Source organism: Panthera tigris, chromosome C1, assembly GCF_018350195.1.
Source record: "Panthera tigris isolate Pti1 chromosome C1, P.tigris_Pti1_mat1.1, whole genome shotgun sequence".
Taxonomy (NCBI): Eukaryota; Metazoa; Chordata; class Mammalia; order Carnivora; family Felidae; genus Panthera; species Panthera tigris.
Window position 1 is genome coordinate 115913920 of NC_056667.1, and position 26776 is coordinate 115940695.

Consider the following 26776-nt stretch of genomic DNA (forward strand, 5'->3'; position numbering starts at 1 on the left):
GGAATATTCATGCGCGTGCGCGCGCGCACACACACACACACACACACACACCTCATCTTTATCCATTCATCTATTAATGGACACTTGGATTGCTTTCATATCTTGGCTATTGTAAATAATGCTGCAATAAACCTATGGGTGCATGTATCTTTTAAAATTAGTGTTTTTGTTTTCTCTCGGTAAATACTCTAGGATCATATGGTGTTTCTGATTTTTTGAGGAACCTCCATAGTGTTTTCTACAGTGGTTGCACAAATTTACATTCCTGTGAACAGTGCACAAGGGTTCCTTTTTCTCTGCAACACTTGCCAACACTTATTATTTCTTTTTGATTCTGTCTATATGACAGGTGTAAGGTGATATCTAATTATGGTTTTGATTTGCATTTCCCTGATGATTAGTGATGTTGAGCATCTTTTCATATGTCTGATGACCATCTGTATGTCTTTGGGAAAATGGCTATTCAGGTTCTCTGTCCATATTTTTATTGGATTGACTGTTTTCTTGGTGTTTAGTTGTGTAAGTTCTTTATATATGTTGGATATTAACTCTGTGTTGGATATAGCATTTGCAAATATCTTCTCTTCAGTAAATTGCCTTTTCATTTTGTCAGTGGTTTCCTTTATTGTGCAAAAGTTTTTTATTTTGATGTAGTCCTAATAGTTTATTTTTGCTTTTGTTTCTCTTGCTTAAGGAGACAATACAGATACTGCTAAGGTTGAGGTCCAAGAAATTACTGCCTCTGTTTTCTTTTACGAGTTTTAGGTATCACTTTTAGGTCTTTAATCCATTTTGAGTTTATTTTTGTGTATGGTGTAAGAACGTGGTCCAGTTTTGTGTGTAGCTGTCAGGTTTTCCCAATATCATTTATTGAAAAGATAGTCTTTTCCCCATTGTATATTCTTCCTTTGTCAGAGATTAATTGACTATACAAACATGGATTTATTTCTAGGCCCTCTATTCTGTTCCATGGATCTGTATGTCGGTTTTTGTGCCAGTACTGTGCTGTTTTGATTATCGTAGTTTTGTAGTATATCTTGAAATCTGGAATTGTGATATCTCCAGCTTTGTTCTTCTTTCCCAAGATTGCTTTGGCATTTAAGATCTTTGTTCCATACAAACCTTAAGATAATTCTGATTTTATGAAAAATGCTATTGGTATTTTGGTAGGGGTTGCATTGAATCTGACATTTTAATAATTAATTTTTCAATCCATGAGCATGGTATATCTTTCCATTTGTTTGTGTTGTCTTCAGTTTCTCCCTTCCCTTCCCTTCCCTTCCCTTCCCTTCCCTTCCCTTCCCTTCCCTACCCTACCCTACCCTACCCTACCCTATCCTATCCTATCCTATCCTATCCTTTTTCCTTCTTTCATGAGGTTTAAACCCATGACCCTGAGACCAAGTGTCACATACTGCCCTGACCACACCAGCCAGGTAGCCCTTTAGTTTCTTTTATCAATGTTTTATAGTTTTCAGAGTACAGGTCTCTTACCTCTGTAATTTTATTCCTAGGCATTTTTTTCTTTTTGGTGTAATTTTAAATGAAATTGTTTTCATATTTCATTTTCTGCTACTGTGTTGTTGGTGTATGGAAGTGCAACAGATTTCTGTATCCTAATTTTGTATCTTGCAACTTTACTGAATTCATTTAGAAGTTCTAATAGTTTTTTGGGAGGACTCTTTAGAGTTTTCTATGTATAGTATCATGTCTGTAAACAGTGACAGCATTACTTCTTCCTTATCAATTTGGATGCCTTTTTTTTTTTTTTCCCTCTTGTCTGATTGCTGTGCTTTGCCCATTTTTAAATTGGTATTTGTCTTTTTGTTGTTGGGCTATAAGAATTTTTTGTATGTTCTGGATATAAGACTCTTATCAGATATATGATTTGCAAATATTTCCCCCCATTCTGTGGGGCTTTTTTGTTTTTTGTTTCTTGGTGTGTTTTTTTTCTTTGTTTGGGTTTTTTTGCTTTCTTGTGTTTAAATTTTGATGAAATTTATCATCTTTTTTTTGTTAACTGTGAATAATAATGCTCTTTTGAGTAAGAAATAAAAACTCTGGATTTGAGCTAAGGTAAAAGAAGCTATTAATGTAATAGCAGTACTTGTAGAGAAGAGATGGGTTTCATCTTGGGTTCTCTTTCTTGACATGTTCAAAAGTAGGTTGTTCTAAGATACGTAATTGAGTGTGTTTATGTAAAACCCATGGACTTAATTTTTTTTAAGTGCAGAATTGTGACTAAAACAGTAATGGAAAAGCAGCTGAGTAACAATTGGAAAGGAGTGTCCTATCTCTTAATAGAACATTTCATCTTTGTAGGATTCTTTTTTGTTGCTAGGTTACTCGAAGGCCATTCAGCTTTGAATGGCAGGAGTATGGGAGTTAAAAATATGTTGTTTTATAGATGTTTCTTTTTCTTTTTTTCCATCTCCATATAATTAGCAAACCCCTTGAAGCAAAAATTACAGTTTTGTCTCCCATGGGTTTCAAAAAGCAAATTATTTTCTATGTAAGTTTTTCTCTTAATCATGCAGATGTGCTTATGCTCATGGGAGAATTGGATTTTAAGCATGAAAGAGCCAGTAATTATAGACTAGTCAGTGTCCTTTATCTGTGGCCACTTAATGATCTTTAATTGGATTTGATTGAAGCGAGGCCCATGGACAATAATTTGGTTAAAAATGTGCATGCCTTTGAGTTTCTTGAGCAAAGCTAACATTGTTTATAAGGAGAAAATGAAAGTACCATGTTGATTAAATCCATGACGATTCCATAATGAATCTGCAGCTAGAGAAAGAGACAAAATATTGGTTGCTAACAAACTGTAAACCAGATAACAGATGATCATAAAATTTCATGAAATTATCGGCTCTTACACATGCACGTATCTAGGGCACCATTTTGCTGCCAAATGCATCCTGCTTTTTTTTTTTTTTTTTTTTTTACTAAAACAATGTATAATTTGCAAAATGTTCGATATCTCTTCTAAGTTGTTGGAAATGAGAAATACCTGTGCAAATCTGAAAGTGAAAAGACCAACGTTGAGTTGTTAGGTAAGATTTGAATTGTTGCCCAGAGGAGCTAGGACAAAGCATGCATTTAAAGCTGAACTGAGTGTCTTCTTTCTTAAGAAGCCAAGCCATTATTATCTTGTGTAGCCTTTCAAAACAGTGATTGTGAATAAGTGTATCCGGTGCTGGTGATGGGTTCCCATCCTCTCACCTGCCTGTTTATTAGACTCTGTATATGACAAGGTTTGGGATTCTGGTTAAGTGTCTTAGGAAAGTGCTTCCATAGTCATAGGTCCAGGGATAACATGTTACAAGACTAGCAAGTATGCTGTGCTGTTATAAGGACAAGACCACCTAAAATAGCCTGGAAGAGACTGTTCCTGATACCAGTTCAAGCAGCTTATGCTGCACCTGACAGCTCCTCTGTGTGGAAATAAGATTGCTTTTTGACATTATTTTTAAGGTTTGTGCTAGGAATGTTCTTCCCTGTTTTTTTCAAGGGGAAAATTCAGATAGTTAAAGAGAAATTTAATAACAGCTTTAAAGAAAGCTCTCTTACATGAGTAAAGTCAGATGGAGAAGGTTCACCTCCTACACAGTCCCCCTTTTAAAATAATCACTTATATATAGTCCAGGCTTTTATTTTGGAATAGGGTGGCAGTTGCCATTGGTGCAGATCACACTGGAGTCGTGTGGGTGGGGAGTTGGCTGATGCTTAAGTTGCTGTGAGTAGGTATAGCTTTCAGAGCAGTGTTTGTATTTATTGTACCAAGATCCCTGACGATCATGACTACTGGGAAAGGTAGGCTATTCTTATATATTTTGAAATGCATTTGTAATTATTACTGCTTTGCTAGGAAGTAAATAACATATTTAAGATATTTTACAGTTTCTTTGATAACTAAAAATTTGTTGGTGAAACTTAGGGAAAAAAATTGCTGTGAACATTTGGGCAGGGAAAAAATTGTGAAACCTATAGATGTATTAGCCTTAATGTTGACCCTCAATAACTAGGAGAGGGCTTCAAAGGATGAGGTTAGATGCATTTCATCAGCCTCTTTCTTTCTTTCTTTCTTTCTTTCTTTCTTTCTTTCTTTCTTTCTTTCTAAAGCCTTTGTTTATTTCATGTGCTTTAAATTTTTTTCTGCAGCTCTTGTATTCACAGTACGTGGGTTATGAAAATAAATTATTTTGCAGTTACAAGACATTTGTTACTGAGTATAAGCCCTGTCTCGAAAGGAATCTGCTGGCCAGAAATTTCTAAGATTTTTCAACAGTGGATAGAGAAAAAGCATAGAACTCATTCATAGTAGATCAGGGATGCTGCCTCTGTCTTGAGAATCATTATTTCAGATTTTTCCTTTCCTGTTAAAGACTGCATTTTAAGGATGCAGAAAAGGAACTGAAAAACTACAAAAGAATTATTTTATTAAAGTGTTACTAATTAGCCTTCAGTCTTTGCACAGAGATTTTACCCAGGTTTTGGCAGCATTGAAATGATTTTGAGAGAACTCTATGTGCACAGGTTTGTGTTTGAAGAAAGTGTAATTTATGTGATAGGAACAGCCTGAATGCTTGCCTGCCTTCCTGTGAGATGGTCTTGCTGATGAGCTTTTAATTTGTTGTCTCTGAAGGATATTTCCCAAACCCTTCAGCTGAAACAGGTATTAACACAGAGTAAAACTGTGCATGATAACAGGTGTTCGTTTGCCTCCCACTCCAGGGAAACTGGCACACATCCAGCTCACTCATTCTGTGTTTATTTTGTAGTGGACGGTCGCGTTGTGTACATGTGTCTATCTGAAGCTAAATTTGGTTAAGTTTGTTGAAAAATTTCTGCTTGCTCTATTTTAAAATTGAGAATTTAAAGTATACAGGGCCGGTATTCCTTTTCATTTTGTCCCTCATTATAGTACTCTATATTCAGGTTAAGCCGCTGTGGGAAATCAATACCTGTGCAGGAGAGTTAAATAATTCATGTTCTGAAGTGACCTTTTCTAGTTCCCTTCATTTGAGGATTTGAAAGCGTGTTTCTTGCAAGTAGCATTTATCTTAGGACATTGTATTTTGGATTATTTTTTTAACAGGACGAAATAATTACGGGATGGGATTTGACTGTGTTACATTAAAGGCCACGGAGAAAGCCTGTGGATCTGAGTTTAAAATAAGATTGTTCTTTTGCTTGATAATTCCTTTCAAGTTGCCTGCTTCTTGTTACCAGAAATGCAGCCTTAAAGGATTGGTAACTTCGACCTTACGAGAAACTGTAAAGGCAGTAGGAGATAAGGACCTACTACAAGCTGCCTCTTGGAGCTGTGGCTTGTTTGAATTTTCCTGTGTTGATCCACGAATAATAAAGGGCCCGTTAACAGGCTGCAAAACAGAGTACCAGCCATTTTACCACAATTGTGTATAGAGTATTTTAGTATTTTCAGAGCACTTTCCTGAAGGTTTTTTGGTGGTTTTTATGATCTTCGTGAAGCTCCTTAACAAGTACTAGGCAGGGTGGCTTTCCAGCCTGGATACATGAGGGTTAGGGTTGGCTATAATTGGCTTGGTGGCAGGCGGACAGCAGAGCCCTGGATTTTGCCCTCTTAGACCACTCTTCCTCCTGCAAACTCAGTGCTTCCTTCCTGCCGTCAGGATATAACGTTGGCTTTGTGTTTTTCTTTGATCCTCAGATTGTGCAGTTTCCAATAGTTGTCTTAGGAAATAATTTAAAAGTGAAAGCATTCAAGGAGATCTTAAAACAGGCATTAGCACTCCATCACCAAGCTTTAGATGCCTCGGAAATGTGACGTTCCTAATCATTTTTTTTTTGCCCAGTGAGGGGATGAGGGAAGAAATTCTGGGAGATGAAATTATACAACGAACATGATGAGTTTTTTTTTTTTTTTTTAAAGCAGTTCGGTATGCTGGGGTCTCTGGGGGAAGACCCAGGAGAAGATGGACAGGTGCCTTGTATGCTGAGCCGAGAAACTGAGATTTTTAGTGAAGGCCATTTACTGCTTGCTCAGAGTTAAATTTTAAAAATTGGGTTGTGGGGAGAGAGACTAATGACAGGGCGACCAATTTTAACTTTACAAAATAGAACATAGGATTTAAGCCAATCCTTTTCATCTTGTGGTATCTCATAAAATCAGGGCCAGCACAGCAATAAGGAAAATAAATGTAATTTCGAATAAAGGATAGTTCTTTAAGTGACAAAAATGAAGCTCTGTGAGTTTATAAGTGTCCCTTGTAGTTGTCAGTTTGGTGCAGACTAGTGTGAATTATCCAGAAGTGTCACCGGTCCTTGAAGTGGCTTTGGGGACTACTGGTCAAGGTGACCGGACTGTAAGTGCACAAGTGACTTTGGGGCAGGAATGAGTAAGCCCGTGGACACTGGAATCCCTCGGACCAAGCGTGAATGCTGCGTCTGAGCTGTGTGACCCGGGGCAGACTCCCTGTGTGTCAGCCTCGATTGCCTCCTGTGTGAGTTGGGAGAATACCACTTCCTGCAGCAGCGGGAGGAGAAAGCGAGATGGATAGCTTGGTGCAGGACCTGGCCCAGAAATACTGTGCCGTGTGGTATAGGGACACCGTCCACTGTGTGATCTAATGGGAGATAGAAGTTGGATTTAGGTTTAAAATGATATGCTTGATCCTTTTGCATTTATAGGGAAAACTCTGAAACAAAACAAGATGTGGAATCAGATGTATAATAAGATCTTTTTAAAGGAGAGTGCCATCCAGTGCCATCCAGTGCCCAGATCTTAGTTTCCACCGCCACTGGGGCTCTTCGGGAAATGGCCGATTCTCGGGCTGGAGCAGGGGCTATGCAGGATGAGCCTGTTGCGTGTTGTAGTGCCAGAAAGTGAGAAAGCGCTCGAAAAGCAAAAGTAAAACGATGATGGGGTTATGACAAAAGGACCTAGGAGTCAACGGAAAGATTTCTACTGGCCACAGCTGGGACACTGAGCAATAAAATAATGTAGTGTTGGATGATAGTTCACAGTATAAAATGAGTGCATACTGATAAAAAAAGGGAATGACTGAATAAATAGGTAAATGGAGGAGAAGAGACAAATCTCCTCGGCACAGTTGCTCCGTACCGTCCGTGCAGCCCTGCCGTGCTAGAGGAAGAAAGCCTGCTTCCTGCTCAGCGTGGGCGTGCAGAGTGACTTCCTTCCAGAGAGCACAGTGTGCACAAAGGGAGGAGAGGAGCCTGACAGTGGGGAGACCTGGCCTCCGCTGGGTGATCAGGGTCCACATCGGCAGGCCTGTTGAGAGCACGTACTTGGATACCATGTGGTAGGAATGGCATTTGACCTCTGTGGTCTCCCTCCCCCAAACCCATAAGCTATGTCCGGACATGACAGAAACCCCAGGTAAACCCAGATTGAAGGCTATGCTGTCAACTACAGAACGAGGGCTCCTCAAAACTGTCAAGGTCATGTAAAACAAGGGGGGTGGAAGAAACCGTGGTAACCTAGAGGGGCCCGGAGACACATAATGACTAACTGTAGTGTGGTGTCCTGGGTGGGATCTGGAACAGATAAGGGATATGGGGAAAGTAAAGAACTCGGAATAAACTATGGGCTCGTGTTAATAATAATGTGTCAGTATTGATGCATTAATTATACATACACTAATGTTAAGTGTTAATAATAGGGAGATTGAATGTGGGGTATTGGGACCTCTCTGTACGGTCTTCACAACTTTTCTGCAACCCTGATACCATTCCAAAATAAAAACTTGATTAAAAACCAGAAACCCACGGGCGTCTGGGTGACTCAGTTGGTTAAGCATCCAACTCTTGATTTCACCTCAGCTCATGATCCCAGAGTCATGGGATTGAGCCCCATGTTGGGCTCGGTGCTGAGTGTGTCTCTGTCCTGTGTGTTCTCTCTCTCTCTCTCAACAAAACAAAACAAAACAAAACAAAACACCCAGAAACCAGTGAAGGAGTTGGAAGAGAAACTTTTTGTTCTTATTCTGTTTTCTTCTGGTGATATTTGAATTATTTAACCATGCTTCTGCATGCATTAATACTGTTCTCTGCAAAAGGTTACATAATTTACTTGGGCAGTGGAATTATTGCTTTTATTATGTTTTTAATGTTCTGTATATTTAGAACACCTAATGTTATTTATTAAAAAACAAAATCGGAGGCAGAGAGACCAGTTAGAGGACTATGTCGGCAACAGAAATCCACCTAAGAGATGAGGAAGACCTGAATTGGGGACAGCCTCGGTAGGACCAGAGAGAGTGCAGTGACAGATGGTCGGATGCAGCCCTGGCCACACTGGGGATTATTTGGGTGGTAGGTGAGAAGGACGCGGCGGGAGATGGGAAGGGCAGAGGAAAAGCAGAGTAGAATGCCGTGTTTTGGCGTGGCCGACTGGCTGAATGGTGGCAGGAGGACCAGCGGAAGGAGGGGACTTGCACGGTCGCAGGTTTTGAGAGTAGGCAGAGGATTATAGTTTTGGATGTTTTGAATTAGAATTTTGATTTGCGCGTGGCTTTGATTCAAGTGGGTTTATATCTTGGAGTAGACATGGGGCTGGTATCCAGAGTAAGATTAGAATAGGTGTTTATTCTCCACTGCCATTTTGTTTCTCTGCCTTATGCAGAAATAGGATAATTTGCCTCTGTTGTGTTGTTGAGAATGAAGTCATTAGAGCAGGGAATGGTTGATTTGAAGGGTTATTGCACGAGAGTCACAAATAGCTCTTGGGGCAGTCACATTGTGGTGGGGAACTTCCAAATTTGGCTCTGAATATTTCCAGCTGGTTCACTTTTGTGCCTTTGGTCACAAAGAAGAATTGGGGCACAATTCACACAGTGGTAATATGACGTTTTGTAAGAATGCAGAGTGTGGATCCAATATCTGACCTTTATTACGTATATTGCCCTTTTAGGGCAAGTTCAAGGGCAAAGTAAATACTGCCATGGAAAAGAGAAAAGAGTATTTCACCAGTAAAAGGATACATTATGATTTTTGTTACTGAGACACTCAGAGATTTTTCTAAGGTATTGAAATACTAGTTGTTGATTCATAAATGTTCAGTTTTCACTTTCATCACCAACATACAGACTTTGTTCACAGCTCTTAGAGTTGCTTAAAACTCCCCTTTCCTGTGAGAGAGTAAAATTTTAAGTCTAAGTGTCCGTGTGTTCGTGTCCCGTGTCGGGCTCTGTGCTGACAGCTCGGAGCCTGGAGCCTGCTTCAGATTCTGTGTCTCCCTCTCTTCTGCCCCTCCCCTGCTCATGCTCTATCTCTGTCTCTCAAAAATGAATAAACATTAAAAAAATTTTTTTTTAATTTTTTTAAGTCTTGAGTATGTTCACTTAAAATAAGCGTCTGCACTGTACCTTTTGAGTACTTGCGTGAGAAGTAAGTAACAGTTTAGATGCCTTACTTTTCTCTAACTTAACTACTGCACGGACGTTTGGGCTAACCCCAATAATACTAATATTACAGTTGGTGTTATTAACAGGGACCAGTTCCTGGTAGGCACGTCTGTGTACGGGTACTAGAGCGGTGCCAGTCCTTACCGCTGCGTCCTTTCTTGGTTCACAGTCTTCAGATACATTGATCCTCCTGGACTACACTTTACTCATCACCCCACTTCCTGTGTCAGTTTGCAGGCACCATTTTTCCTGATGCACTAGCGTCCCCAGGAACGCCTTCTCTGGACGGCTGGGGCGTCTAGGAGTTTACTTTCCGAAGGCTCCCCGTGCTGCCCGGCTGTCAGCTCAGAGAGTAGGGAGGAGGCTCTGCTCTGTTCTCTGACTTGTCAGCATCCCGCTCAGGGCCTGGCACAGGGTGAGCATTTAACACACACCTTCTGAATACACAGATAAGAGTTACATGAATGATCCTCATTGTACGAATGAGAAACAGGCTCAGAGAAGTTCAGTGACTTGTCTAGACTGAGAAATCTGGCCAGGACTTTTGAAGCGTGGAGAGTGTTTTTGAGTCTGTTATACGTTGCACCACTCTCCATGCTGCCTCCCAAGGTTATAGTCTCATGTGGAAGATTGAACTCCAATTACTGTTTCATTTTCTTAGGGAGACTGCACACAAATTGATTTACCCCCAGTGCTCGAAATGCCGAAACGTTTATTCAGCATGAGTGAGGACAGCCCTGAGAGCAGGAGGCTTTCATTGGTCTGTCCCCCATGATGCACATGCATAGAGGCTGCTCCCAGGATCCACCCACACAGGAACTGAGGCGGCTCCATAACCCAGCCACACGCCATGTGACCACTTACCTACAGGGTCCCATTTGGCATGGTGCCCAGTCATTGAGACCAGATCTTTAAGAGAACTGATCGAGCAAGGCAGATGAAAAGTTCTTGTAACATAGTTAGAATGGGCTTCATGAATTCTTATAACCAGGTTCAAGGTTGAATAGGCATATACATTTGATTTTTAAAAAAATGAAATTGGGGGAAAAGCCACAATTGAAAGGCCCTCTTTTGTATCCTAAAAATTCATTTTAGCGGCTACTTGGGCTTATTTGTCCATAAATGAAAACCGCGCTTCATACTGTATTCAGTTATCCGCAGGTCAGGCCATAATAACAAGCGACAGAGCCCCTGCCTGTGTATGTCAGAGGCCTTGAGGCTGGTTATAAGGGTCATGAATTTGTGGCACCTTTTCAAAGAGGAAGCGTAACTTCATGGGAGGGCCCCTTTTCCTGCTCAAAGAGTGACATCAACCCTAGTGTCTAATCAAAGGCATTCTTTTGCTTCATTGTTCATAGTAAATTGGAACCTTCCTTCTACCCTTTCCCCAACTCCTACTCTTGAATTCCCAGTCTCTGACAGAGATGCCTGAGTAATCCTCCTCCCCTTTGTAGATGAACGTCATGGCTTTGGTGAAAGCCCTACGGAATGATTTGGCCTTCCCTGAACCACCCTGTCCAAAAGGTCTCTCACCACCCCATCTTTTTCCTTCTTCTGTTCCAGGACACTGTTCTTCTCCTGCATCCCCCTTTTCACGGGTTTGTTGTTATATTTGTGTTAACAAAATCGCTCTTTGTGCTGGAAGTTCCCTGTGGGCAGTTAGCATGCGTGTTTTGTTCCTGCTGTGTTCCCAGGCCCTCGCAAAGTACCTGAAAGGTAGTAGATCCTCATGCATTTATTGAATGAATAGACAAAGGAAGGAGGTAGTTACCCAAGACAGGTGGCAACTAGCCTTCTGTTCGTTCTATAAATTACCATGGCTGTTCTTTCTTCAAGCAAATTAATACTTTGCTCCCGAACTTAGAGCTTCAGAAAGAGAATCTGTTGTTTTCCCATTCTGTTTTCATCCCTTTCTTTCTGCCTCTTTTCTTCCCTGCTCCCCACGATTTCCTCCTATAACTTTCCCTTTTCCCCTCCTACTTCTTTTAAGGGGCCCATTATCTACTGGAAGAGAACCCTTGTCTCTTAGGTAAGAGCATGGTTTTGAGCTGGACTTAGGGTCTGTGATGGGTTATGGGGTTCAGGACTCGAGCCCTGTCTGGTGTGCTCACCAGTGCCCCATCAGGTAGAGTTTGTGCCCAACAAGGCCGACTTTGACAGGCAGACAGAGGGGAGTGTAGGATGTCAATGCTCAGTGAAATAAACACTGGTCTTCTTTGGTATAAGTTGGACAATGTGATTATTATATGGGGAGTGCGGTGGAGAGCTGAAGGTGATGGTGAGTGGGCCTCAGAGGTTGGCCAAGGTAATGGAGATGTGGAGTGTGGTGTAGTCAGTTGACCTTATTCTTAGGGCTAGAAAATAAGCAAGTGATCAGTGTGAAAAGACAGTTATCAAACACATAATTTCAGTCATACTCCTATAATTTACAAAAAACTCTTTGAGGATATCCTGTATGTTACGTAGCATAACTACTTCCCTGCACTTTCTCCCTTTAGAAATACACTTGCTCCCAACCTCCTGTGATACTGATACCTCCCTAAGCTTTTCTTTGCTTGTTTCCTGTCTTGAGCCTATAGTTGTGTGGGCTCTACACATGGCCATGGGTGAGAATGTCTTAGAAGCTCTTAGCTGGCGGATACTCAATCTGCATCATTCTCTAGACAAATAACAACACACCTGAGTACGATTTGCAGTTCACGGTACTCAACTGTAATTAAAAGAATTTTAGAAAGCTAACTACTTTGAAATTTTGAAACAAGTTATTCTTGACTTCTGTTTCTTTTTGCTTTGTAATTATGTAAATAATTACAGCAACCTGAACTCCAGGTAGCTGTTGGAGCAGGCTTAATAAAAGACACTACTGCCTTAGCAGTAGATCTGTTTGAAGTGTGTGTGTGTTGTAGTTATCCAAAAGCCCTATTTTTTATGGACGTAGGAAACCATCAGCTGTAATACGTGACTTCTCACTTTTCAAATTATAAGACTGGAATTGTTTAGACTTGAATGAATGTTGGACTAAAGAAACAAAGAAGCAGTAATAATTGGAGAAAATAAAACAGACCCAAATTCTTGATGCATTTACTCAGAGGTATTTGCTAGGAGAGATCTCTTTTTCTTTAAACAATTATTTCTTCACACAGTGGTTAATTTTTCCTTAGCATCTCTTCTGAGGTCTCCTGAGCTTGACTGATCCATGTTTCATAGGATATGGTAGAGATTTTGATAACCTTGTTTCGGAGGAGAAAAGTGGCTAAAAGCTCATGGTCAGAGAGTACGAGTCAGTAGTGAATTGATTAGGGGTGAAGACTTTTCCCAGAACACCTTTGACATCTAGAGGAGAAAGTTCTACAAATGACCACTTATTGAAGCCTCCTTTCCCCTCCTTCTCTTCCTCCAGCCAACAAACTTCAGGTTAGGTGACTTGTGGAGGGGCAAAAGGATGGTCCCAGCTCTGAGAACCTGTCAGACAGTAGCAGCAGGAGAAGCTCTCTGGGGGAAGGCTCGTTCTGCTTTTGTCTGAAGCCTGGACCTTTCCAGAGTTTAAGGCACTAACACACAGGTGTCTGGGAATGATGGCCCTTAATAGCCATGTAAAACCAGGTTTTCAGTCTGCCTAAGAGTTCCTGTGGTTCACCCAAAGATATTAATATGGAGTCAGGTCAGGTGTTCACAGACCTCAGTGGCTCGCTGTTCCAGCAGTAAGGATGGCTCATTCCCATGTTTCCCAATGCCCCTTCTGGCGATATCTTTGATGCTCAGGGTATTAAAGTAGAAGTCTCTTTGTGTTCCCTTCCTTTTGGTTTAGTTCCGAGGGTGAGCTCATAGTCTTTCTGAGGTGTGTTCGGAGATACTCTTCCTCAAGGTTTTTCTGTACCTGATTATTGTTGTGTTGTTAACAGGTTCTTTTCTCTTGAGAAGTTATAGTATTAACAGGGTTTTTGTTTAAATTGGACTTTCAGATTAGTCAAGAGGTGCTAACTTCTAATTCTAACTTCTAATAACCCTAACTGCTGGGTATGCCTTGGGGACTTTGCCTTCAATCCTCTGCTCCTTGGTGCCCAAGATGGGACAGTCCCAGAGTAGTGGGGCTTCTAAACCCCTGTGTGTGCAGAAAGCAGCTGGCCAGCTGTTTCATTATTCCTGTCAGGAATTCCTTGCCTGTCCTACTTCTGCCTAGGAGTCATCTTTGGAATTTGTTCTTTCTCATTGTAGATTCACTCTGTATAGTAGCCCAAGGTGTTCCTGAATTATGTCTGATGTGTGCACATTTAAAACATCTCACATCTGAAGTCATTGTTAAATTGCTCAGTATTGGACACCAGTAATAGAGTGAGTCATGTTCGTAGGAGGGCACAGTGGATCCTTTCTGAGTTTATTTGGCCCTCTGCTGTTTACTCGTATTCTCTATTCATGTGGCATATCCCGTGTGTGCCTTTAGCAAAACATCACACTGAGTCATAACGGCTGCTGGTTCTATATGTCTGTTCCCTGTGCTGGACTGTGGGCTCCAGAGTGAGAACCGTGACTTTTCTGTCTGCATCTCCGCTCCCGGCAGAACACCTGCACACAGTTGTGCTTGGCGAATAACTGCTGAAGAGGTGAAGGAAGGAGAACGCGCATGCTGTGTTCTCCGTGTTCGGGGGAGGCGTCCTCTCCAGTAGCCTCCAGCGAGAGGAGGCTGATGCTTCTGGGCATCCGTCCAACTTTATTCTGGAAGTGACAAAGGGATTACTTTGAGACCAAACCACCTCTCGGCTGACCCTGTGCCCTGGACTTGAACTTCTAAGTTACAGAGAGGCTGTAGAGGACTTAGGGAGATTTTTAAAAACTGATACCACTCAGTGGAAGCATATCCCTAATTAGCTTTTTTTCTTTTCCTTGTAAATGCTGAATTTCTTTCCTGTGACCCTGAGAACACCGTTGTCGAGACCATCCCCAAGTCATCTTGACAAGGGGGCAGGTGAATCCTTTTGGAACGAACTCTAGGGAAGGTGATTTGGTTGGGCCTTGCCTTTCTCAGAAATGCCCATACAGTTTTTTCTGCTGTGTAACCTGAATTGTTGTATGCCTCTGAATAGCATTAAAAAAAAAAAAAAAAAATCTACTCCTGGGGTACCTGGTTGGCTCAGTCAGAAGAGCATGTGGCTCTTGATCTCAGGGTCATGAGTTCATGCCCCACGGTGGGTGTAGAGATTACCTACGTAAATAAATTCAAAAATCGATTCCTGATTCTTTAGCCCCATCCATATGTTTTTGCAGGGCTTACTTTTTGTACTCCGGCATAACACAAACAACGACGGTGTAAATAGCTGCCTTTTGTTGTGTACCTGTGGTTTTTCTGTCTTTACATATATTGCCTGACCTGCATGAGATCCTTTAATCTAGCACAGGGACCCCGTGAGCTGCAAGGACAGGTGAAGCAGGCCCCTCTCCGATTGTGTGGACAGGGAGACCAGCTGGCTCATGTCACTGGGTGTGCTCTGGGAGGGCTCGCTGTGGCCTCCGGGGCACAGGCTCGGTGGTGCCCTCTCTGCCATCCCTCCGCCTCTTGCCCTGCTTTCTTCTGGTCTGCCTCACGGATAGGCAGGTTCCTCCATTCCGTTGGCCCCGGCACCTCTGGGCTTGCATCTACACAGCCCCGGTCCAGGAGAGGGAGGCTCTAGAATTCATTTACTGCGAAGGCCCCGGGCAGAGCCCTGAAGCTTTGGCCAGACCCGGGTCCGGCCTGCTCCCTGAGGCAGGGGTGAGGTCACTCTGGGGGGGGGGGGCGGGGGCGGGAGAAGGGTGAGCACCTTCTGTACAAGAAGGAGGTTGTACTGGGCAGGCAACACTTGGGATGCTCCCTGTAGGTGGGCAGTATTATCCCTTTTTTTCCAGACGGGAAAACAGAAGCATGTGTCCATTTTCTTTACAAACCTTGAAGTTTGTCTTAATGAAAGTGCAGGCCGGTCACTGATAGCCCCGCCTTTGGACGGGCTCACTGCCAGCGGTGCCTTTCCGCTCCCACAAAATCATCCTGGGGCCTCTCTGTGGTCCCCATACCTGCGTCTGTTGTGAGCTCATTATCACCGTATAGACCAGAGAGCGGCGGCCAGACCGCTTTCCATCCGAGACCCAAGGAAAAATGGGCCTTCATCTGAATCTGCAGAAGGCACGTGTCACTTACACCGCGTGAACGTTTCACTTCTGCCAGGGCCTCTAAGGAGCAGGTTTGCGCCATGACCTCCTTACGTTGTTTCCCTTTCCGGTTTCCAATGGTGTTTTCTTCGCCTGCCTTCTCCCCGCTTTTTCCCTTTTTTAGCTCTTTGTAAAGGATTAGTAAAACTAAACAAATTTTTGCCTCTTCATCCTGCCTGTTCTTGCTTTAACTGCACTAGATGTGTTATGGCTGAGATAGTCTTAAATGCCAGCCTAGCTTTCTGGCAGAATGTTCTTGGCTGAAGGAGTGGAAACGATCTCTTGCCATGAAGCATGATTGTGTTTCAGGTTCGCCTTTTCTGTGGTAGCGAATGGGTTACCGGTGCCAGAAGGGCAGAAGTGGCCCTTGTTAGCACCCTTGTAGCTTCCATTATGCCATTTCCATTTTTTAAATGTTTGTTTATTTAACGAGTGCCAGCGGGGGAGGGGCAGAGAGAGCGAATCCCAAGCAGGCTCCGCACTGTCAGCGCAGAGCCCGACGTAGGGCTCCAACCCACGAACTGTGAGATCACGACCTGAGCTGAAACCAAGAGTTGGACGCTTAACTGACTGAGCCACTTGGGTGCCCCCTGCCATTTCCATTTTGTACTGTGAATTAGGCCAGTGTTTCCAGTCAGGTTCAGGCTTATTATATCCCTTTTGCTCTGACAAAAGCATTTGTTAACTATTAACAGTGGAGAGGAATGGCATTTTGGGTTCAGGATATGGATATTGAAGGGTGTTTTCAGAGAGCATTATTAAAGGCCTGATCCTATTTAATAGGATACATACTGACTGGACTTGGAGGGTACCCGTACCACACTTGCCATATTTTGAAGGGAAGGGAATGTAGAAACTTGGAAGGAAAGCAGTCTTTTGCCCTGCTACCCGGTTCGGACAGTGTGGCTTGTATTTCTGTGCCTCCCTAGGCATCATCCAACTTTGTTTAAAATTAAAAGCTAGTGAGGACAAATGGGCAAGAACTATAGTTTGGATAATGAGCAAAGTAACTTTTTATAAGTCTTCTGATCCCTCAACGTGGGATGTCTTTTCATTTATTAGGTCTTTAGTTTCTCATAACAATGTTATGTAGTTTCCAGCCTACATGTCTTGTTACTGTTTTTAATTGAATTGTTTTATTTCATTTTTGGATCATTCATTGTTGATGTACAGAAATACAATTCATTTTTCTGTATTGGTCTTGTATCCTGGCACCTTGCTGAGCTTATTTATTAATTCTGATAGTTTTTTTAAATAAATTCACCAAAACTTTCTTTTTAAATTTTTTTTCATTTTGAGAGAGAGAGCATGCGAGTGGGGGACAGTGGAAGAGGAGGGGAGAAAGAGAGACTCTTAAGCAGGTTCTGTGCTCCGTGTGGAGCCCAACATGGGGCTCGATCCCACGACCCTGGGATCATGACTGGAGTTGGACACTCAACTGCCTGAACTATCCAGGCAACACTTTAGAACTTTCTGTATACAAGATCATGTTATCTCTGGCGGTGCTGGGTGGCTTAGTCGGTGAAGCGTCTGACTTTGGCTCAGGTCATGATCTCATGGTTCATGGGTTTGAGCCCCGCATCAGGCTCTGTGCTGATGGTTCAGAGCCTGGAGCCTGCCTTGTTTGGGTTCTGTGTCTTCATCTCTCTCTGCCCCTCCCCAACTCATGCTATCTCTGTCTCTCAAAAAAAAAATAAAAAAATTAAAAATTAAAAAAAAAAAAAAAGATGTCATCTGTGAATTGAGATAGTTTTAGTTCTTTCTGTGTAATCTTGAGGTTTTTTCTTTCTTTCCTGATTGCCCCGGCTAGAACCTTTAGTACAGCGTTGAATAAAAATGGCAAGAGTAGGCATCTTGTCTTGTTCCTGATCTTGGGGGTAAAGTATCTAGTCTTCTGCCATTAGATACGATGTTAATAGTGTGTTTTGTGTGATTTCCCTTCTAATCTTTGTTGTGTTTTTAGCTTGAAAGGGTTTCATTTTGGTTATTGTCAAATACTTTATTACATCTACTGAGCATGTGGTTTCGTCTTTTATTCCATTAATACAATGTATTAAACTGATTTATTTTTGTAATTTACATTCCTGAGATAAATTCCACTTGGCTATGATGATAATTCTTTTTGTGTTGCTGGATTTGGTTTGCCTAGTACTTTGTGGAGGATTTTTATGTGGATATTTGTAAGAGATATTAATGATTCTGTGTTTAAGAAATTGTCTTAAGTGAATAACTTTTTTAAGTAAGCAAACGTCTGTTATAAGAATTAAAATAATGCACAGAAAGCACTTAGCACAGTGCTCAGCACATAGTAAGTGGCCAGTTTATATGAATTGCCTTTTTTTTTTTGGTTGATTGTCATTTATTATCGTGACTCCGATCATAGGATTTTGAGTCAGACAGACATGGGCTTATTCCTCCTTCTAGTTAGCCATGTGACTTTGGGCCCGTTATGCCTGGATGCTTTAAGTTTTTTCACTTTCAAGAGTGGAGTGATGATAGTCTGAGAGTTGTCAGGAGGATTTGATGAGAATGTGCAAAGTAGCAAACGCAGGGCCTGGCACGCACTTGTGCACATAGCCAGTAACAGGGTGAGATGGGGTGAAAGACACACGGCCACGTAGCATGGAGAAGGGCATGGTTGGCTCTTCCTGGATGGAGCTGGGCAAGAACCCAGAGCATCAGCCAGCAGCAGACGAGTGTTTTCAGGAGTAACCTAGGAATATATCAGGCACATCAAGCAAGACTGCAGAAAGCAAAGCCTTGGATCTGTGAAAGATCAAGGAGCAAGAAATTTTGGGATATTTGCAATAGCAGCCAGCCTTTGGGCTTATTATCAGGTCTCTGTGCAGCCTCTTTTGGGAATGCTAATTATATTCTAGTTACTAGGCTGCCACATTTCTTACTCCCTTGGAGGAGAATTTCCGTAACAAGGGAGTGGGTGAAAATGCAAGCCTGTCAGGAATATGAGCTTCCACAAAGTGACCCTGATTCAGTGAAACAGAGAGTTAGTTGTCTTTGCTTTCGAAAATGAGACGCTTCCTTCCCATCAGGCTTCCAGTAGTCAAAGCCTGCCTCTGGAGAGAAGTGGTTTAGGTCCTAGCCTTCCTGGCAGGTGGACAATGGAACAGACATTCCTTAGTTTCTGTGACATTTTGTTTGTCCTCATAGGTGAGTGTATAAATTTTCTAAATGGGCCATGTAATCCAAAGCTTGTAATTCTAGGTTCCAGACACTAAACTTGAAGTCTTGTCTTTAGACTGAGAGTTTCTCTGCCACTCCTGTTCCCAAACCTGTAGTCACAGTTGTGCATATACTGGTCTTTCTGATCATTTTTGACCCCTAGAATCTGTGGCTCGGCCGCTTGATGCCTTTCCCTATCCAGCGTGATTCAAGTTCAATTCTGAGGCAGCTGCGGCTCTACTTGGGCTTCTTCAGGGATTTCAGAACCTGAGTCCCTGAGGCTCATTGGACTGCTTCTGCCTTCCAGGCCGGCCACAGCCACCCTCCACCCTCCACCCTCCACCCTCCACCCTCCACCCTCCACCCTCCACCCTCCACCCTCCACCCAGCCCCTTGACCACAGTTCAAGATTCATGCAAAACAAGTTCACAGACATGTTTAGAAATCTGCTGGTTTCCTTTTGGGTACATGGATGACTGTGTTTGTTCTCTGGCCTTTTGTTTCTTCAAAGGGTCCTGTCTCTCCTGTGTTCTAAAATCTCTTTGGTGCCAGTGGCCCTTCTGGGCGTGTTGTTTTGCTGCTGTCTTTCACTCCACTGTGCCTACTAACTGGGTTGCCAGGGATGCGGTGATAGAGTTAGATGAAAATTGCACTGTCACTCCGTAAGAACTTGATGAGTCATTTAAAAACGTCTTGTCCCAGTGCTGTAAAAGGGGGGGTGCGGGGTGGCGGGGAATGGAGCCCAGGTGATAGAAAGGATTAAAAGGCTAGGAACTGAAGGCCCAATTAGCCTGTTCCAGGTTTCTGCCGCAGACTGTCCAGTGACAATAGTGACCCTCAGATGATACTCTCTGCAGTGGAGGCTAGAGGTAGAATCAGTTAGTTACTCCTTCGGGCTCAGGGAGACCATTTTCCTGTGTAACATATGTTGTCATAACAGTGTGAAAAAATTTTAAACTAATGTAAGTGGCACAGGCTAGCATAGCTAAAAATACTCATTTTCACATGTTTTTTGTCTTAAAGGTAGGAAAAAAGGTTGTATCCTAACGTTTGTCTGCTCAGCTGAAACCCTAACAAAAAGGGGGTTTAAATGACAAGTAGAGTTCGCTATGGGTTGCTTAGTTGTTGAGAAAGCACTCTGTCGGAACCTGGCCCTTAGAGGCTCCTCCGGGGCTGTATCCAGAGTGGATCCGCTCTGTGACCACAGCCAGACACAGATACGAGTACAGCTTCTCTGTCCAGTTAAGGAAGAACGTGTTCTGTAGAAGAGAATTTCCTAGTTAATTGGAATTGGTACTTTTCCGAGGGCCTAACCTCGTTTTTAATTTGACTTTAATTTCTGGGTGTTCAAAACTCTGGGAAGCATAGGGCAGACTTATTTTGTGTTGGTTTTCAAATGAGAGGCCCAGCTGGCTGTTATTCTCCAAACACCTTTTCGGGTGAAGTATCTCAGTGTAAAGCAGTGTGTCCAGCTGCTAATCTGGAAAACGAATACATTCTTTTCCCTTTCCCCCTGGATTTCTAATTCCAATAGAACATGTGAATTACTTTCTCCGTTAGTACACAGGTCACATGGAGACCATTGAATCTTGATGGTACAGGCTTGCGGTTGGGAGCAGCCGCTGCTGTGCTCTCAGGCTGCGTGACTGTGATTCGACCTCTGTGCTGACGCTGGCATTCGGAGCAGTTTGGGTTCAGGGGTTTTTCTAGTCGCGTGTTTGCTTTTTTTACCTTCTGTGTAGCTATCGGGCTTTCAACTGTCACTTGTCATTAACATCACTGTGCTTAACACCCCATGCCCCCTTCTCACTGTTCCTATACTTAGTTGCTTCTAATCTGGTTGGGGGTGGGGGGAGGGGAACGACGATAAGAAAGTGTGCTAGATTTTATTTCCAAAGGGAGTAAATAAAAAGACTGATTGGGACTCTTAAAGCTCATTTAAAAAAAAACTCAACACTGGCTGCTCGGTGACCCTTTCCCCCACCTCCCTTCCTAGGGAGGCGTTTCCATGCAGACATTAGTGAGGAAACACACTCCTCCTCGGGGCATCACATCATTATGTGACCTCTTGAGTACATTGGGCCAAGTTATAATTCACTGTTAGAAATACAAGCCCGCTGAGGGCCGAATCTGCACTGCTTCCGTTCTCTTCGCGCTTTGCCAGTGTCCGCGTGACATCCCCCTACTGCAGCCCGTAGCCCAAGCCCCGCGTTCCTTTGCCAACAGGCGTCCTTCCTCTGGCTGCCAGGTTACCTGCCCAGGACAGGAGGATGTCACAAGAATAGAAACTAAATGTTGAGGGCTTTTATGTTTGCTTTACACAGCCAGTTGTCCCTCACAGATATTAAAATATGAGGAGAAAGTCTTCTTATCCACCTGATTACAATCTCCCGTGCTCTTCATTCTGTTGTAGATCCACGTGTTCAGTTGGTATCATTTTCCCTTTGCCTGAAGATCTCCCTTGAACATTTCTTAGGAGTGCAGGTCTCGTGGTGATGAATTCTTTTTTTTTTTGGTTTTGTCTGAGTACATTTTTATTTAGCCTTTTTAAAAATTTATTTATTTTTAATTTTTTAAAATGTTTATTTATTTTTGAGAGAAGGAGAGACAGAGCGTGAGCAGGGGAGGGGCAGAGAGAGAAGGAGACACAGAATTGGAAGCAGGCTCCAGGCTCTGAGCTGTCAGTACACAGCCCGACGCGGGGCTCAAACTCACAAACTGTGAGATCATGACCTGAACCGAACAACTGAGCCACCAGGATGCCCCTAGCCTTTATTTTTAGAAGATAAGTTTTTGGTGGATAGAGAATTCTAGGTTAATACTTTCTTGTCACCATTTTCAAGATGCTGTTCCTTTGTCTTTTGGCACACACAGTTTCTGATGAAGCCCACTGTCATTTTGTTCCTGTGTAAGTATTGTGTCTTTTTTTCTCTCTGGCTCCTGTGGGAAGTACAATTTCATGTGTGTTTGATGCTTGTTACTATCCCACAGGTCTGAGTTTCTATTCTTATTTTTCTCAGGCTTTCTTCTTTTCTTAATTTTGGTTAAATTTTATTGCTAGGTGTTTAAATTCCCTGTTTTTTTTTTTTTTTTTTCCAGCTGATTGTGTCTAATCTGCATTTATCCCATTCAGTGAAATTTTCATTTCAGATACTGTGTTTTCTTAATTTCCAGAAGTTCCATTTGGTCCTTTTAATAAAAAACCTTAGGAGCGCCTGGGTGGCTTAGTTAAGCGCCCAACTTCAGCTCAGGTCACGATTCCGCAGTTTGTGGGTTTGGGCCCTGCATCAGGCTCTGTGCTGACAGCTCAGAGCCTGGAGCCTGCTTTGGATTCTGTGTCTCCCTCTTTCTTTGCCCTTCCCCGGCTAGTGCTCTGTGTCTGTCTCTCAAAAATGAATAAAAATGTTTAAAAATTTTTTTTAAAAAAACCTTCTTTCTCATTATACCTATTTGTTCTTTTAATATTTGGACACGGTTGTAGCAGTTTTAATATTCCCAACTGCTCATTCCATCATCTTTGTCATTTCTTAATTGGTTACTATTTTCTGATGTTTTTTTCCCTCCTGATTGTGTGCCACATTTTTCTGTTTCTCCTTCTCTTGATGAAATTTTGATTAGGTGTTGTGTATTGTGAATGCTGTATTGTCAAGTGTCTGCATTTGTTATGTTCCTTTAAAGAATGTTCTGCTTTGCTTTGGCAGAGCAGTTTTTTTTCGTTTGTTTGTTCGTTTGTTTTAAGAGAAAGCATTCGCATGCACGTGGGCATGTGGTAGGAAGGGGCAGAGGGAGAGAGAGCAAGAGAGAAAGAGAGATAGAGAGAGAGAGATAGAGAAAATCCCAAGTAGGCTCCACACTCAGCATGTAGCCCTACATGGGGCTGGATCCCACAAACCTGGGATCTCATGACCTGAGGTGAAATCAAGAGTCAGACCTCAATTGGCTGAGCCACGTAGGCGCCCCTGGCAGAGCGGTTTTAAGTTACTTGCACGTCTAACCCCCTTGAGGCCTGTTTTTAAACTTTAATAGGGTAGGCTTAATGTAACCTTCCCTCCAGAAATAGTTCAGCCCTACTATTAAGGCCTGCCCTTGCAGGGTCTCACTGAGTGCCTTGGGTGAGTCTCCAAGAACATTCTACTCTGGTGCTGGAACACTGTCCTACTTTGTGCAGACATTGGGAATTGTTCAGTTTATAGCTTCCTGGTCATTTTTCGCCTTCCCTTGTGTGTGGAATTGTACTCCCACATGATGGCCTAGAACTTGGTACATTTCTAGAGCTCTCATTTTGTGTAGCTTCCTGTTTCCTAGCACTCTGCCTGTACCTTACGGCCCGGCCCCCTCAGCGTCCCTGAGCTCTGATTTCCGTTTTCTCAACTTGCCGAGGCTTCTAGGTTCAATTTAGGGTCTCGTTCCTTGTACTTGGTGGTCTGGGAATTATCTCCAGGCGGGAAGTTGGGTAACTATGTAGCTCACCTTGTTTGTTTCCCTCTCAGGGCTCACAGTTCTGCACTGTCCCTTGTCCCATCTGAAATAGTTGTTTTATGTACCCTGTCTGGTTTCTGGCTATTTGCTGAAAGAGGTTGAGTTTGGTCCTTGAAAATCCATCATTGCTTCAATAGAGAAATCCCAGGAAATCCAGTGACATGGGCCCTCTGAAAAGAATTTCCACTAAGTGAATATAGTTCTCAGTGGAGTGCCTGCCCATGTTAGAAAAATTACACAGACTTTACATGAATTTCTGAGTGAAGCATGACGGTGTCTTCACTTCCCCTGTTCATTATGCACCTTTCCCACAGACTGGAACTGTTCCTGTAGTAATTAGAGCTCCCCTGAGGGCAGATGGGCTGAGAACAGGTCTTGTCACTGCTAATACTGGCAGTGCTCAGTGGTTGACCTTCCCTTTGGGTTGTTTTCATTCTTTACGTCAGACTCAGTTTTACTCTTGGAAAGGACCTTGTTAATGTGCTTGCAGTCCAAGAATCACCTTTTGAATCCACATAGGTAAGTTGATAACTAATAGACCAGTGAGCATCTGAATCAGTGGGAAAGTGATGTGTGTATTAAAGGAACCATCTGTGAAAGAGGATTGCTTGATAAGGTGATCTAGGAAATTTAAAGGAATGTTGAAGGCAGGTAATTTGCGCAAGGATATGCGTTTAGAAGGATGGATCAGCTCCCAACGGTGTCGAATAAAAGAAGGCGTGTAGTTTGAAGTGGATTGTTGGTGAGTTGTGAGAAACAGTAGGGTCATGATTAGACACCGGACTTGACTGTTGATAGTTGAACCAAGCAGCCAACAGGTCAAGAAAACAGGCTTGTATTTGTGTTTTCTGTTCGACAGTTATTTACTTCAGATGTATTGGAAAAGATCTAGCTCCCTTATTCAGAAATCGTGAATATTGCCAGCTACAGATGCTTCCTTTATTTTAAATTACTCTTGGTTCTCTGTTTAGGCCTCCTGAATGACTCACAGTTGCTGTATAAGCCCATGGTACTCTGTATAAGTGCACCATGATAGCGTTAATTGTGTCATCCGAATGTTGTTCCTAAATATGTTGATTATCTTAAAAGCCCAAAGATGTTTTTTTTCTTTTTCTTTCTTTTTTTAAAGGTCTGTTTATTTTGAGAGAGAGAGTGTGCGCAAGCAGGAGAGGGGCAGAGAGAGAGGGAGAGAGGGAGAATCCCAAGCAGGTTCAGTGTGGTCAGTGTGCAGAGCTTGAACTCAGGAAACCAGGAGCTCATGGCCTGAGCCGAAATCCAGAGTTGGATGCTTAACCGACTGAGCCATGCAGGCGCCCTTTTCTTTTTTCTTTTTAATTTTAAATGCAACCTAAGGAATATTCCTTGGATCCACTAATGCTTAGAAAATTTAGGAATTAATATGAAGAAACAGTGCTCAACTCCAAAAAAAGAGAAATGAAACATTGACGAGGAAGCATTTATTTCCACCTGTCAAACTGGTTGACATTTAAAAATGGTCATATTGTGTTGGCAGAGGTGTGACCAGTTGGGCACTTCTTTGAACTTCCAGGGGAAAAAAAAAATACATGACCTCTCTGAAAATAAATTTGGCAGTGTGTACTAAAAATTTTAATATTCTTTGACCCAGTAGGTATTGCTTCTAGGTTTTGGCTTTTTTCTTAAAATTGTGATAAATTTAAACAGAAATGCCAGTGGGAAGGTGTTTGTTGCAATGTTATTTCTAATGGTGACGTATTGGAACTACCCTGAATGCCTAACAAGACCATTTCAGTTGTGATATTTTCTCATCACAGAGTACCATGCAACCACTAAGACAGCATTTACAAAGAATATTTTATCACCTGGGAAAATGCGCATATTTGAAATAAGCAAAATGCCAAATGATGTATAGTCTCGCATCAGCTGTTATTAAAAAAAATGCATGCAAGAAAGGTCAGAAATATGCCAAAATGTTGAAGTAATTGTATGAGGTGGTGGTTTTATGAGAGGTTGTTTTCTTCTTTATGTTTTCTCTGTTTTCCAAAATTGGAGCAGGAGAGCATTCTAGATATGTGAAAACAAACATGATGTTTGTATCTGCATTCTGGACTTACCTAAGGCCTTTCTAGACCCCGGACTGGCACCTCACATCCCAAGAGTAGGCACACCGTTCATCTCTAAGGCTAGTTTGTTGTTTTACATTCGGGTGGAAAAAGTACCTTTTTTTTTTTTTTTTTTTTTTTTTTTTAAACAATGATTTCTCTGCTTACTCTTCAGATAAAAATTTTGATGATGAAGATTCTGTGGATGGTAATAGACCTTCCTCTGCTAGTTCTACATCATCCAAAGCTCCACCCAGCTCAAGGAGAAACGTTGGAATGGGGACCACCCGCCGGCTTGGTTCCTCCTCTCTTGGATCCAAGTCTTCAGGTAAGACCACCGTGTGGGGTGCTGTAGAGTCAGCTCTGCCAGCTCTTAAAACCAGATGTACTGCCTTCCATGTCTGTCCTTCAGGGATGAAGTGGTCCTGTTTGCAGTATGTTTCTACTCACTGTGATTTATGTTAGCACTGTGCTGTCCATGCTGATAGGGTAGAAGTTTGAGCCGCTGTGTTGCCACGGGTTGGTAAGGGGGGAGCCGGTAGGAGAATATGGCTAGCTCAGAGGCCAGCATAGCTAGGAGCCAGGGCAGGAGTGCACCCTGATGGCTTTATTCGTCCATGAGGCTCCAGCGATGGCCTACAATTACCATGGGGACTTTTTTTGTCAGTTTCTGTCTACCAACACTGAGACTTCCCAGAAGTCAGATGGTGTGCCTTCTGTGTTTTGTTCCTACGAGTAGCATTATTCCTTGTGAAACCGGAATGGATGTTGACCTAAGTAAATGGTAGGGCTCAGCTCCCTAAAGCTTTGAACATTGATTTACAAAGATACCTTAGTCTCAGTCTCTCCTCTGCCACTCCCCAATGCAGACGATTTGAGTCCTTGTTATATACAACTTGCATTTTGCTGTCACATGTTAAATTGACACACAGATCTCTTTTCGCTTTACATTGTCTGGCCTCTGCCTTTAGAACTGGTTGTTAGCGTAGGGCTTTTGAGCTTGGCTGGATGAGCTAAGTTAAAACAGGGGGAAGGATTGACTTAGAATGCCGCCTCCTGGTGTTCTTTCTGGCCTGCTGAACTGGCCCTAGAGTGTTGGGGTCGTGCCTCTGTCAGCTTGGTGCCTCTGCTGCCAGCTTCTCTCTCCATGTTAAGTAGCTGTGCTGATGGCTGACACGGGTGTTCACACCACAGATGGCAGGAGGAAAAAGCTGTGCCTTTGTTGGTGTTCTTAGTCCTTTCTATCTGTGTTTTTGTTTATGTTTTTGTTTGTTTTTGGTGCGTTAAAAATTTTTTTTGTAATTGACTTTAAATTCACAAAACATCAAATTAACCATTTATTTATTTTTAATAAGTTTCTAAAAGTTTACTTATTTATTTTTGAGAGAGAGAGGCATGCCGGCAGGGGAGGGGCAGAGAGAGGAAGAGGGAGAATACCAAGCAGAC

The 26776-nt window shown here is 42.5% G+C and overlaps 1 protein-coding gene across 14 annotated transcripts in view; it reads left to right on the forward strand.

The window, feature by feature from the left end:
- CLASP1 (cytoplasmic linker associated protein 1) overlaps window positions 1-26776 on the forward strand; it is a 272320-nt gene that overhangs the window by 121137 nt on the left and 124407 nt on the right. For all 14 annotated transcript variants that reach the window (XM_042994223.1, XM_042994217.1, XM_042994218.1 and 11 more), the window contains one exon: window positions 25506-25658. In XM_042994223.1, coding sequence (XP_042850157.1) covers window positions 25506-25658 — 153 coding nt within the window. The remainder of the gene's footprint in view (window positions 1-25505; window positions 25659-26776) is intronic.